Source organism: Neopsephotus bourkii, unplaced genomic scaffold, assembly GCF_033783945.1.
Source record: "Neopsephotus bourkii isolate Nb327-2 ecotype Australia unplaced genomic scaffold, CSIRO-AGI_Nbou_v1 NB_1663, whole genome shotgun sequence".
NCBI classification, from domain to species: Eukaryota; Metazoa; Chordata; class Aves; order Psittaciformes; family Psittacidae; genus Neopsephotus; species Neopsephotus bourkii.
This window is the reverse complement of record NW_026902137.1, coordinates 1974359-1989488: the sequence shown is the minus strand read 5'-3', so window position 1 is coordinate 1989488 and position 15130 is coordinate 1974359. Positions and strand designations below refer to the sequence as shown.

The window sequence follows — 15130 nt, the reverse complement described above, 5'->3', positions numbered from 1 at the left end:
TAGGTTATTGAAGGGTTAGGGAAATGGAGAACATTCCGTGCAAAAAAATACCCACAGTGTGGGTAATAGACTTCAGTCGAATTTAAAAGATAATGGCAGCAAGGGAGAAATCCACTTGTAGAAATGGGGAACAGCTGTGTTTGAGACCTAATGAAACTGTATCAAATACTTTAAAAATGGCTTACAACTTCTTCCCTGGGGAACGGAGATAAAGCACAAGAGCGCTTCTGAAAGGTCGAAGAAACAGTTAAATCATTTCCTTGATGGTTATTAGAGATATAGAAGACATCAGTGAAAATTAAATGTCTGAAACTTGTATTTGATTGCTTTCCTTATCACGCCAATCTCACACGTTTCTTCCATCTCTTACTCTCTGTTCTAGTAAAATTTAATAACTGTGCCGGTAACAAGGGAGTTCGGTATGAAACCAACAGCCTGGACTTCAAGGTGAGGGCAGATGGGACCGTGTATGCTGCCCACCAGGTGCAAATGCCCTTGAAGCAGCGGATCCTGATGGTGACCGCATGGGATCCACAGACCCTGGGCAGATGGGATGCGATTGTCAGGCTTCTGGTGGCAGAGAAGTCGCAGCACAATGGACACAAGGTAAGAAGCTTTCAAAGCTTTCTTTCACTTTTCCTTTGCCTGTGTTCCTCAAACCTTTAGAAGTTATATGAGGCGTTGGATTGTGCTCCCTGGCCTGTGCTTGCCAAAGAAGTATCCAGGTCAAAGATACCATGAGCATAAAATTTCTTCCAAATGACCCTTGAATCTCTCTGACAGATATTATTTAAAGTCACCAGTGAGAAAAGTGGTTTTTAAGTTCATACTTTAGTATTTTTAAGTGACTGCTTGGCTCTCTTATGTACTACAGGTTGTATACCTTGTGTTTGCATCTCATTCTTTTGGCTTGAAATAAAACCTGCAAAAGAAGGGCACCTGCCTCTCTCCGGTGTCAAAGTCAGCCATCTTCTTGATGGTTAAGATTTCTTTTGTGACAGCTCATTCCTGGAGTCACACAGAGGCTCCTGCTGCTGTGCTGAGCATCTCCCTGGTTTTTGCCATCGTTGCTTTCTCTCTGCGAGCCATCTGCATGGCCCTGCAGCTCCGGGGGGGGCTTCCAGAGGGGAGGTTTGGGGTTGTTCTGTTCCAGTGTAGCAAGGACAGGAAGCATTGCTGCTGCCTGATAAGGGACATATGCTCAACGTGGAGCACGGGCCAGCCGGGCAGTGAAGCAGAACATGGCACCGCAGTGCCAAACATTCCCTCCATTCAGTGCCAGCATCTTCCCTTTCCCACAGCTGATGAGTGAAAAGCCAGGACCCTTCAGTATTTCAGACACAGGGCTACAGGTGCTCTCTTTTGTTCTTAGTTTCATATATGTAGCTGAAGAGCAGGAAAGATCTGCCCCTGCCTGGCAATCTGAGAGCAGTATTGCTTCAGTTAAGCACAGTGGTGGGCTGCATGTGCCATTGTAAATGGGAAGTGCTCCAGGAAGACACATTTCTTCTGGTTTGCTCCTTGAGTAGCTATCTCTGTCCCACCTCTTCCATATCATCTTAGGCAGCAGCAGTTCACCTTTTCATTTTCTCCTCCTTCCTTTTCAGTGTTAGTCTGGGCTGAAGATTCTGTACTACACTGAGTAAATGCAGTTATATTGTCTGGTGCTTACTCAGAAAAAAAGACCCTTTCTGTGATGGTTGGGCAGTTACATTTAAGCAGGATTTGGCAGGAAATTGATTTGGAAGAGCCTGATTTATTGCTGGATCTTGAAGACCTTGAAAGCAACAATGAAGGTGTGTGTCCTGGCTAACAGCCATGGCTAGTTCAGGGACAGGCAAGGTCACTTGGCCATGACTGTAGTTGGGATTAATAAGCCACAGTGAGTGTCAAAACAGCAAGACTCGATTCTCCTTTCTGCTTTTCTGCAGTGCTTGGGCAGAGAGGGCAGGGCAAGAAAGGATGGGGAAAGAGGGAGAGACTTTCTGTGCTGTATTATCAGAATGCGGCCATGTGTGTCTGTGCCATTTGAAGGACTTTTGCCACGTGTGAGAAAAGAAGGAAAAGACTTAGAGAAACTTAAATGTACCAGTAGCTCAGTGGGCTGACCTCTGAGGTTTTGAATAGCTTAGAGTCATATAAACACACTTCTGCTGCTCTTCAGTAAGGCTCTGGCTTTTGCAAGATATAATTAAGCCCTGTATGTTAACTGAATTTATCATTTGCTAACCAAAGAAATACTGCTTTCTTCTAAAAGTAATTAAATATTGCAGGAACAAAGTAAGATCTCTTATCTGCCCCTTTAAATTCCTCCTCAGCGTAGGAAAAAGAAAACTGAATAATCACACAGTTCTGTTTCAGTAAAATATTTGGTTGGAAATTGATCTAATGTTAACGTAAGCTGAACTCTTCTTCTGTTGAAAATAGGAAGAACTAAGATTTTAAAATACATATCCTTCCTTTCTAAAAGCCTTATTAGTGTATAGTTTCAGGCTGGAAAAATATGGAAAACAAGACTAATGACAAGGTCATAAGCAGTCATAGTTTTGGGTCCCTATGGCAGGCATGTGGCTTGTATTTTATTTAAATGCTTCTGCTTTCCATAGGCAAAATAATCCTTTGTTTACTAAAGAAATAAATATGGTTATGAGATGACTTTAAAAAATTATAGTGTTTATGCTAAAAACAAAGCATCAAAACCTAACAGTATCCAGTTCAGAATGTTTCAGACCATGACCCTTATATAGTCATGGCTTTTACTAGAAATGGATTTCACATTTAGTTTTGTATAATGTAATATGATTCAATACATAGTTTTTTAAAAGACATTTTAGAGTGTTGTGTTATATTCAGGATGTGTAGACAACGAATACAGGAGAGAAGGGAGGAGGTAATGTGGGAGAGGGAGAGAGACCATCTCTCTGTTTTGGCACATATCTCCATTTCCATTTCACTTTGTAAATTTGTGACTGATTTTGTGAAAATGCCCAACAGTTCCCAGCCGTTAAAAATAATTGGCATGAAATTTGCCTTAGTGCACCTGCTGATCCCTGTCAGCACAAGCAAGTCCTTTGCCTTGCTCACCATCCTCTGTTCCTGTAGGCTTCTCCATGACTGATGGCCCTCAGGTAGAGCATCACCACTGTGTGCTACCCCTCTAAATCCCCTCTAAAAGGATAAATCGGAATCTAGTTCATTATTATCCATGGATTAAAGCTTCATGAGAAAATTATTAGCTCTCCTGGAATAGCAATTATTAGACATTTGTTTATTATGAAGGTTAATACAGAATAAATGTTATAGAAGTCAACATTGTTGGGATACTGGCTGAGGTCCTGGGGGACCAGAGGTGAGGTCCCTGCTCTGCTGCAAATTCCTGGTGCATTCTGGGGGGATCAAACCCAGTTTCCTGTAGCCTGCCTGCAAAGTGGAGTCAGTAGTCTATTTCCCAGGAGGGCACAGAGGACAAATCCCTCAATACACGAGCCTCTGGATTTGTGGTCCTTTATCACCGCATTGTGTAAGACTGGAAATGTCCATAATTGGCTGGGAGAGTTTTGGTGGTGGCCAGCATGCTTTCAGGGTGGCAGATGAGTTCAGGGTGGTTCCTGTGGGGATAATCATCATTGCTGTCATTGCAAAATCAGAGGGTTTGGTGTCAATACCTGCACATGAGCTCCCACAACTGTGCTGTTACTCCCATGCAAGCTGACATTTTAATGGTGAGTGACCCAGTAGGACAACAGCTTCCTGTCCTTCATAGTGTTGGCCTTATAAATGTGCTAACTGCTAAAGGTGACCGCATAACCTGGGCAGACCTGCACATTTTCAGTGGTAAACTCTGTAATGAAAGAAGTCTAACTACTATGTTAAAGTTTCATGCTAGTAGGAGGAAATGATAGCAAAGTAAGTAAATATTCTTTGAATGTATTTTATGATACATGAAGCATACAGTTTTCCCTCCTCCCCAGCAAGCACTTGAACATAAACTTTTTTTTCTGGTTAATACAAGTGATGTTAGTAACTCTGGGAACTTTTTTTGTTCAGTCTTGCAGGAAACCTGATAGCAATTCAATTAGAAAATGCAAATGAGGTCACATATTTCCCACAGGAGTGCTGAATTACCCCAGAGGAAACTGAGTGATATTCTGGCATAACAATAAATACTTAAGATAAAGTTTCTTGTACTGTTCTTCTCTGGCTGCCTGTTGTTGCTATTGAAAGTATCAGTTGGACCTGTGGGTATAATTTGGAAAGAAGATGAGAAAGAAAAGAAAAAAGTTTTTTTTTTATGAAATAACATAAAGCCCCTGTAGCTTGTGTCAGCATTTATGAAAGATAATCTTGAGTGGGATAATGTTCCAGACAAAAATAAAGTAAAGCCATGCTTTACTTATCTGGAATTAGCAGTGCAATGTCTTCTTTTCAAAGAGTGCTTGCTGTTATTTTGAACAACTGGATACTGATTCAACCAAAAGTCTAAAAATGAAGATTATGTTTGTGAACAGTGACATTGAGGAAGGTTTTGGTCTTCAGAATGTCCTCTGCCTCTTAGTTGGAGAAACTCAAGTCTTCCTAAGTACTTGGATAGGTATATATACCCATTTGTGCTACAGTCTGAGCTCCTCCACATCACTCCTCACTAACAAATGTCCTCCACTCCCTGGGTTGACTCTTCCCATCTGGCCCACTCTTTCGTATCAATCGTTTCTTTATTCTTCAGTGCTTGTATGTGTCTAAGTGGGTTAAGGCATATCTGACAAATTTTCTTATTTATTTATCTATTTTCTGTAGTTCCCGTCTTGTGAGTTAAAACCAGGATCATAGCAATACAGCATAGAAAGGAATTCACGGCAGAAGAGCTTGGAGATGCAGGGTATATTCAGCACATGTAGGATGTAACTCATCTGCTTCCAGTGACTTATTTTAGAAAAAAAAACACATTCTTTTCTTTGAATCGTGTTTATGTCAACTGAAGTTTCTCATTGTCTTAGTTTCTGAAATCCTGAGCATTGAAGTATGTAAATTCTTGCAATGTTAAATCACTGGGAATTGTGCAATTAACATCTTGCAAATATGTGGGTATGCAGTTACTGTTTAAAACACTCACAGCTACTGTCAGAAATCAATCCTTGCTTAAGCTCAGCTTGTATTTTATTACATCTCATTTTATTTTGGGCTTCTTTCATAACCCAGGTATGAGTCCACAGCCATACAATATGAATGTGAAAAAGCTGATTCTTACAGCCAGAGTTGGTTTTTTTTTAAATTTAAAGCCTTTAAATAATCATCTCTGACATTTTACCTGGCTGAGATTTTAAATTCCAGTACAGCCTTTTATTGCTGATCACAAATACAAAGGTCTCTGGGCAAGGAAAGGCTTATTCAGCACTGATCTTGTTTATGACCTCAGTTATTGTGCTGGCTAGGATGCTCTCTCCACACAAGGCCTGGGAGCAATGAAGATGTAGCCTTCCATTGATGGAAGAAAATGACAGCTGAAGTGAGAGCTGTGCTTCCAGGGCTCTTGGTCCTCCTGATGCTCTCAGGTGGGTGCACCTAGAAGAAATACGAAAAAGAGCCACTGTGTTTGTTCCCTTTCCTTCATTCCCCTGCATTGGGATGAGATATTACGTATGTTATCAGGGGGATGGAGTTCACCCCATCAACCTTTGTTATCCCTGGAGAGGAGCTGAAGAATTGAGACTGTATTTGTCATCCTGACTTTTTTTGCCCATATTTATACACATGAGTACTGGGTCATTATTCTGGGGCTGGCCTGTTTGACTACCTCTGCGGGGGATCCAAGGCAGTAGCTAAGCCCAGTAAAACAGGAGCTGGCATCAGTTTTATTTCTGTGTCCTCATCTGTGAAACAAGGCCTGAACTGATCACAGTTAGTGAGAGTAGATACAGAGCTTTCTGTTTCCTTTAGGTAGCTTGTGAGACATTGTTTTGGGGTTTAACAAATCAGATCAGTGGAAAAGATCAGAAAGCTGATGACTAATAAATTAATATCATATAATTACCAGTGAGACTGCTGATGTTAATTGTGGGAGTCTAATGAAGATGTTTCAGGTGAACTTGTCTGACCTCATGCTTAAGTGAATTTGAGCATCTAGCATTTAATCATCACATGAGATGAAAGTGATGTTTGTGAAAACACATGAAATACTTGGCCTGATTTTCAGGTGTGTTGATTCACATTGCCTTGCAATGAAGCCAAGATAAGATCTGACATACAGGTGCTCACTGCCTTGGAAAATCAGCCCACTATAGGAAGTTTCCAAGCACTGCACTTGCTGCATTTAGTTCTTTAATAGTCAGCATCTTACCAAGGGTCAGGCTCAAAGCTGTACTAGAAAGATCATCTGTAAGTGAAATTCACTCCGGATCTGTCTTCCTTCACACAAAAGGAAGTCCTGAGGATTGAACTGCCAATGTGGAAATATGCTTTTTTTCTGATAAAACAAAACCGTTGGACTGCTGCGTACTGCCTGCCTGTGATGTGTGCCTTGCCCTTGTGAGATCAAAGCCTTTGACCTCTGGTTTCACGTTCTTTGTTGTTAACTCCTGAAGTCTGACTGCCACTTCCAAAAAATATTTTGGACTGAATTTCCTAGAGAAACCTCACTTACTGTGGTTATCCACTGACAGTTGTGTCTAAACATGAGTTTGAGTGAAGACAAAAATTGCTTCATGCAGGCACATCCATTAAAATAAACCTTTTTATTAGGGGCTGTGAGTGTCCACCTATCTTTTTCTGTAGCCCAGCAAGCTGATACAGCTTCGTAGTTAGAAGCCCGGGGTGAAGAAGGGCTTTGGTTCCTCTCAGCTTCTGAAGGCCATGTCCTTGCTTGCTGGGCGTGGTTTGAATGAAGAGGGCCAGGCAGAGGTGGATGGCCTCAGCTGTCTGTCATTGCCACCAGTGAAGAGCAGGTATTTCAAACACTGTCTCCATCCAGTGACACATTTAAACACACGCTTAAATGTCATCATGCAAATGGAGATAAATTGAATGTGTTCACATGTTCAAGTTTAAGCATTTGCTTAGGTGCACTCTGGAATTGGGGAATTAAAAGAAGAACAGCCTTTTCTCAAGAGCCTCTTGAAATAACCAAAGGATAACTTGAAAGGGCAAACTCGCACACAAGCACTGGGGAGAGAAGTACTAGAATGAATTACTTTGCTTTGTGCTAAAGTAGCAATGGTGCTTGTGATCTCTTAAATCTCTTATGATCTTTTTCCTTGCAAACATTATGAAGAGAGGGAATATTTTTACATTTGATTCATTATGATTATTTTAATTCATCTATCTTCTGAACCTCATGGCTTTAGAAAAATAAAATGAGATTAGAATTTTTCACAGGCTTGTTAACGGGTGGATTTGCTCCCACTCCTTTCCGTGATGAAGAACAGTTGTAGTAGCAGAGTTCTAGAAGCAAAAGAAATGTGTTTTGGAACAATTTTTTGCATCACTTCTAAGAAGTTTTATCTAGGAGGAAGAACTCAGCTGGCTAGCCCAGATACTGCACACATTTCTCTCAAAAAGATACATGAAGTATGAGAGAAGTAATATCAAGCTGTGGTAGTGTACAGTACTGTACAGTATATGACAAGATCTATTACCTTTATTGCTGTCCTATAGATATTGGAAAAGGTAATAACTATGTAGTATTCTGTAATTTAATAGCCATGCTCTTGAGAAGTACTTGTAGTTCTGAAGCCATTGTGTTTCTTCTTCCAATTATGAGAATGACATTAACTTGATGATAGAAGTGTCTTCTTGTAAACACTAGAAGGTAGAGTACAACAGTAATTTAGATGTTTCTTAAACAATCCTACCTAAGAAGCACTGTGAGATTAGATCTTACAAAGGGAATGTGAAAAGGTCAAGTTGATGTTCGGAGCTATACAAGCAAACAGATTCATCAGAACTTTTCGTGTTGGGATAAAATGTTCAAGCCTTAAAATGAGAAAGTGCATCGAGAGCTGTGCTTTGCGGATGGTGTCATCTTCTCCTGTTCATTGAAGGCTCTTGTGATAATTAGAGCCTGACAATGACAAGAAAGGTATAACAGGTGCTTGAAACCTGTGGGAACCATGAAAGATTCCACCAAAGGCCAATGGATTTCTTATGTACCTGCTTTGGTATGTGATTCTTCTACAGAATGGAAGAGGGAGAGCATCATTTGAAATCTTGAAAGCGCTGTGTGGTCCAGCAGAGACCTCTGATCATTACTGCAGCATGCATACCACAGAATGAGTTTCAACACAGCTCTGCCTCTCCATCCCAGCCGAAACTTCCCTTGCCTTAGAGGCGTCTTTCACATTTAATGTCTGCTCAGTAATGAATGTGAGCGTGCTGGTCTGCTAGTAATAAAGCAAAGCGTATTGAGGTGTGCTTGTGCCTTAGCAGATTTCAACTTAAAACAGTGATAATTCACCAAACGTTTAAGCAAAAAGAAGGTGTGGGTGAGTTCAGGTGATTTCTGAATTTCAGTTAAATTGTACTGGGAAATCAGTTTCTTCTGTCCCAGTGGGTCTCATGGTCAGCAGCCACCTGAAAAGCCATGTTCTAGCTCAAGGGGCAAGTTGCAGTCATGGCTTATTTGGGCCATGAACCTTGTTAGTTTTTCTGATCTAAGTGAATAAATTATATTTGGGGTTTTTTTAATAATAGTTTTCTATGGCAACTTTAGCAGACATCTCTTTAATCTGTAGTCCAGTCTTTAGTTACAGTTGCCCACTAAGGGTCTTGCTGCATCTTTTGCAAAGAAAGGATGTTCTTCTGCCTGAGCTACAAGCCAGAGTGTTGTGTTCTCCCTATTTAAAAATCGCCTGGTTTTACTCGTTATTCTTCTTCAGCTTTTTCCTTGCTTTGCATCCTTATATCACGAAGGAACATTTTTATTCCTCAGTCACACTGATCACATTGTATTAGTTGTATCAGATAGAATTGTCCAAAGCCTGCAAAGCCAGCCAGGTACCCAACAACCTCAGATTTGCATGCCTGCCTCATTTTTCAGCTCTCGAGGAAGAGAGCACATAAAGGCAGTTGCTCGGCTTTGACACAGACTCCTTGGGAGCAACAGGCCCTTGGCATGGCTGATGCATGTGTGTGCATTTTACGTGGCTTATTCTCCTCCTCTGGGGGCAGTAACTCTGTGAGATTTTAGGCAAACTTTTTCTTCCCTGTCAGCTAATGTGTTCTGGAAGCTCATGCACTTGCCAAATCTGACAATTTTTCTTACTAATTGACTCTAATGTGAACTGCTCTATGCAGCCCCACTGCTAGCTGATAAAAAAAAAGTAATGAATTTTTGCTTAACTAGCTGATTTAATTAAAATGTTTTATACTGTACTTGTATGGTTTCTATAAATGGAGAGGTAATTTTGTTTAATGAGTTCTTAACCAAACATACCATTCCTGGCTGTACACAGCTAGATTTGATAAAGGTCACAAACAATGAGATTCCACTGTTTGCTTTTGTAAGTCGTGATGATCAAACAGCTTGTTTTGGCACCTGAAATATTCTGTCAGGATTGGTTCCCTCTCTTCTGTTTATACGAGAAATTATTAGTATAGTTTTAGAAGCAGTGGGGTCTCTTCTTTGTATCTGAACACTGTTCATTATCTTTAAAGTGGAAATCTACTGCCAGAAACACGTCTCATTGTCGATTAGCGGCTTCTCTGCAAACACATTAATTTAATGCCCCTGCTGAAGATCAGTGCACATTGGAACATCTTGCTGCTAAAACACTAGTTTTCAGAGCACTTTGACACAAATCACTCATGAACAGCAATTTGTGCCATGATGGTAATGGGACATGACATGAAGCTATCTTTGATTAAATTTACCACAGCTTACAACTATTAGTAAATAGAGCTAATACAGCTAGTCATAACAGATTTCTAGAAGGTGGATAAGGAGAAAAACAGATTATGGATTCCTTACCTGTGCAGTTCCTAAAGAATACCTTCACATAGAACGGCTGTAATAAATGAAAGTCTAAAACAAAAAGTCTGATCTTAAAACTACTTGCTTCCTGTCTACAACTTTGTCAAACTCAGCAATGACCTAAATAAAAAAGAATCAATTACCCTAACGTAAATACATTTGCTGTTTGTTCTCCAACCCTTTTATTCTACTGTTCAAGAACACAAAATGAAATATCTCTCTCTGCTAAAAGATCAAAAACAGGGAAAATAGTGCATTTTGGGAAAAAAAGGGTTCATTCGTCCTCCACTGCCATCCCTGATATCAGCAAAATGTTGTCCCCTTAGAACAGAATTCATGCAAATGTTTATTTTGCAGCGTTATGTTCCTTTTGTTAAAGAACTAAGCTATATTTTCATTGTCTTATTTTCTGTTTGGTAAATACCATTTTCTCCTGTCTTTTCCACAGCTACCATGGAAACAAGCAAAAATGTTTCAGATTAAATATTTTTAAATAGATTTTTTTTCCTTTGTAGAAAATGGTACCGGTTTTCAAAATGGGTATTGATATAGGTGATGAAGGGAAGATTGTTTGAGCAACGGGATAAAGGTGGCTTTGTATCCCCTTGTATCAATGAAAATAGATTAAAAACAAGTTTTCTCAGTTAAACCTTAGGTGTGACACTAGAAACAAAGCAAGCCAAGTATTATTTCTTTTCTGAAAAATGTCTAGTGGGAGGTGTTAAAGAGACTATGAAAATAATAAGATGGGCTTATAAATAAGACACTTGTTAAATTGTAAATAATTTTGATACTTTGGAAATAAAAGCCTTATTACCTCTCCTCTGGTTGCAAGTGCTTTTTACCCCAAGTGCAAGTATAATATATTTTAGTGCTAAATCTAGACCATTTTGTTTTGCAGGTTGAGCCCTATAAAATTAATAATCTCTAACAAACGTACCCTAAGATGCACTGTTATTTATATGCAGAGAATGGTGGTTTATTTACCCAAACATTAGAGTGATCCAAAATGTTCAGCTAAGCAGGAACACAAAGTATGATATTATATTATGTAAATGGGTTTGTGATACGCTCTGCTGGATAATAACTTCCAGATGTCTCTGTAGCCAGAGGCTGACGGATATCAAAGGCAGGTTGGCTGGGAAGGGAGACATGCCAGCTGGCGAGACTGGCTACTGCTAAGTGTAGCGGAAGGTGAAAGCTGGTATTTCTCCACACTCACTGGTTTTATTTGTGGACTAGTGAAAATTCAGTGACTTGCATGAGCAGGATAGGGCTTGAGGGGCTATAGAGGTCCCGGGTGTCCTGTTCTTTCAGTGAATTATTTTTTGACCTCTTCTGTGAGTAAGGATTGAGTTTGGTCCAAGTCTCCCAACAAATGAAAGGCTGGCAAGCCATGGACTAACACTGGCTAGCTGGATAGTTACTCTGACTTACCTTTTATCGCAAGTGCTAAATGCAGACAAGGAATCTTCCTGAGGTCTCAGTGCCATGGCATAAATACAGTTAGTTGGAGAACCATACAACCTCACCAGTTTGGAGTAAGAACCCTCAATCTGTTTGACAGTCCCTAAGGGTTTAGCTACGTACCCCCTTCCAAATGCAGCAGGTTGCATTCACTGTCATTAAATGCAATGCTGGACTGAAAAGGAACTGGAAATTACTCCTGTAAGATGCTATTGAAGTTACTGATATGGACTTTGGGAAAGCCCTACATCTTCTATGGAGCAACCTTTAAAAGTAGAATCTTTGCATAATCCTTACAGATGAGACTATGCCTCCTTCAACCTCGCATTGCTATCTGAAAGCTTGACCTGTCATCTCAGTGAAAGGTTTCTGGTTGACTTTAGTATGGTTTTTAATTGACTCTAACTGATATTCCCAGAAACCCTAAAAGAATGGCAGGGCAATTGTAGGGTAGATTCTACCCCACTGTACTGCTGTTAATCCTCAGCTCATCAGTCTTCATCAAACTTGAGGAGGATGGTTTCTGAGAGGCTTTCCTTGTCCTACAGCTGCCTGATATTGCACAGATATTGTAGTTTCACTTTTCAGAGAAAGGAGCATTTTGTTAGTAGAAGATCCAATGACCACATTATAATTTGCCCATATTGGCATCGTGCAGACATAAATTGCAGTTACGGGATTACAAGCCCATTGGAGGGGACACTGGACAAGGCAAGTTTCCAGAATGAAGGCTTTAAATAATACAGCTAGCATGTTAAGCCATAAAAAAATTCTGCCCTAATATGAATACTAAGGTATCAGATTATACTGAATCCAAATTTTCATAACAAATTTACATCCCAGCATGGTGTTTTCTCCTGTTGTTTCAATTCATCACATGCTTTGTAATCACTTTTTCTCCTTGAACTTGAAGGTTTTTATCTGTTCCTGTTTTCTTTTCTGGCTTATCAACGTCCTAAACTAATAGACAGGCATAATTACTGAATTACCTGATATTTCATATCCCCATTTAATTGTCTGTGAATTGCCAAACACCATACTCACATGTTCCATGTTTGGTGTTTGGTCCTTTTGCAGTGAATTACAAATGTCACTGTAATTTTCAGAATGGAGAGTGGGTTTAATGTATTTATTATCTCCATTATTAATAATGAAGTGTAATTTAACACACTGGGCATGTGATTCATAGACTAGGTTCTCTTTTGCTGCAAATGTCCATCATCCTTTGACCATATGTAAGAGGTGATGGCACCTCAGAAGAGCAATTGGATAGAAACCGCCCTAAAGCAGTAGCACTAGAGGTGCTTGATTTGATTGTGAGAAGAACTTTGGACAGATTGTGTTCCGATGACACTACAAAAGGTAGAGGAATATTTAATCTTTTGAAAATGTCTCTTTGATTCTGGAAAGCATATGGCCAGTAAGGCCATGAAAGAAGGAGCAGTTGTTCTCTCAGTGAAAACTGTTATTCAGCAAAAACAGAACTGGAAGTTGTATTTTGTAATTAATTTAATTTGGTGTCGCATTCTGCTTTTGAGTTGAACTTGAGATCCTTGCAAAGTCAGAAGTACAGGAGTGTTTTCTCGGGCTCACGGTCAGTCATTGCTGTTATTCCAGAGATGTTCTTGGATGTTTCAGTCAGAGATCTGAATCGTGCTGGCATTTATACTCACCAGACTTTGTTACTGCATTTGTCTCACAGCTTTTAAACAGCAGAAAACATGTACAGCGTATTTAAACAACAGCAGAGAAATTAAGGTCATGAGAATGCATTGTCAACAAATGAAGATAAAAAAGAGCTGTTGTTTCAAAGAAAAAATTGTTGTTGCAAGACGCTTTTGAAATTCTACATACCAAATTCAGAGTCATGTTGATGATTTATTCTAATGTAGGAAAACATCATCAAGAGTGACAAGCAAGCTAGTCACTGTCTAGTCACCTGCCAGCAAGTATTTCAGAAAGACTAAAAAGGCTGGTACTGCCTTGCTGAGCTGACACTAATTATTTCAGTATACATGGAGCTTTGGGATTTGTGTTAATTCTCAAGTCTGTCTTTAGTTCAGACTCATTCCACTGTGTAAACTCAGCAGAGCACAAATTATTTGACCATCCTTTCATAATCTGTCCCCACGCTCACTTCCCAATTATACAAACTGATCCAAATACCTGCTCCCAAAGGATCCCCATTTGGGAATCACAAGCCAATTAAAAAAAAAAAAAAGGGGGGTGGGGGGGAGAGAGCCACTTTTTTGTGTCGCTCATGTCTGGTATTCCTATTCCATGTTGACGTTCATTTCTGGGTCTCTTCTTTAGATAACATTGTTTTCATCAGTGTTCAGAAAAGATATCTTTCTGGTGATAGAACCCTTTTTAGATGAAAACTGTATCGGATATAGCATATTGCATCCCGTAGGAAGGCTGAAGTCAACAGTGCCTACCAGCATCATGATGCTGTTTCCTTGTTCATTATACATTTAAGTTAGCATGTTTTAGGAAAAACATCTAAATATTGAATACTGGTGTACTGATCCTGCAGGGGCTTAGTGACAATGGCTGTTGAAGGTGTTTATACGGCAAATCACAAAACAGAAATCAACTTGCTGGTGAGAGTGCGAGAGGGTTTGAAAAACATGCTTCTGTGTGTGACTGAAAAAGACCGTTGTTGTGTGTTCTGTGTAAATTCAGTACTGGACCTGGCTCGCCTTTAAGGTCTGCAGGAAAAAAAAATAGCTGCATTTTTGCACAAATGCTTCCAGCAATTGCAGCCAGTGGATGTCTGCCCTCCACAGCTAACAAGGATCGGAGTCATGATCAAGCTGTGAGAATGGCCTCCTGACTGTGATGCCTATCTCTCAGCATCCAGAAGGTCCATGCAGCTTTGAGGCCCTCACTCAGTTTCATATAGTGTTTAATTTTCATATACTGTATAGTTTTGAGGTAACTGCCTACATCATTGCACTTCCAGTTCAAGAACTGAAATGCACTAATGGATGGATTTGCATCAAACCATAAACAGCAGTGATTCCCACTGAAATCAGTGTGCACAGATAACTGCTTGCAAGTGTGTGTAGGGTGTTTGAGTTTCTACATTTGAAGTAAGAGAAAAATTGATTGTTGTTTAAAATTACAGGAGCCTCAGAAAATACTTTGATGTTTTTTCCTACGGTGTTCTGGTTTTCTGGGGACATTGGCTTTTGGGTTGTTGGGGGGGGCAAGAAAAAAGCTGAAAGTTGTAAATTTCAGAGAATAGTTATTCCCACTGGATCTTGCCTCAAATTAAGAGAATGTGACTTGCACTCTTTCTGATTTATGAAAGTTTAAACATTTTCTGGTGGGAGTGCAGGTCACCATATGGCAAAAATAAAGCTTGTCTTTGTTAGTTATCTTTTCTGCAGACTTAACAGAAGTAATGCCTGGAATCCTAGAAGCCACAGAATATTTAAGTTTTAAGACTGGTTAACCTCTGAAGAGCCTCTGCAAATCCACAGTTCATTGATTCATCATTTTGTAAGGCTGAAGTCTTCTAATAAGGAAGCAGACTCCTTCAATCCAAACCCTGGCCCCACAACAAACGTTTTAATGTGCAACAATGGAATATTCCATGGGCAGAATCTGTAGTTTAAAAAAAACTTAGCGCAGAGGGACTCAAAGGTGCCCCAACTAATGTAAGTTGTTACTGAATGAGACATGTTACTTTCCAGC

General features: G+C 39.9%; 1 protein-coding gene across 4 annotated transcripts in view; it reads left to right on the top strand.

The window, feature by feature from the left end:
• The window catches only part of LOC133224180 (cadherin-4), a 454909-nt gene that overhangs the window by 276343 nt on the left and 163436 nt on the right, over positions 1-15130 (top strand). For all 4 annotated transcript variants that reach the window (XM_061375491.1, XM_061375490.1, XM_061375494.1 and 1 more), the window contains one exon: positions 383-606. In XM_061375491.1, the coding sequence (XP_061231475.1) occupies positions 383-606 (224 nt within the window). The remainder of the gene's footprint in view (positions 1-382; positions 607-15130) is intronic.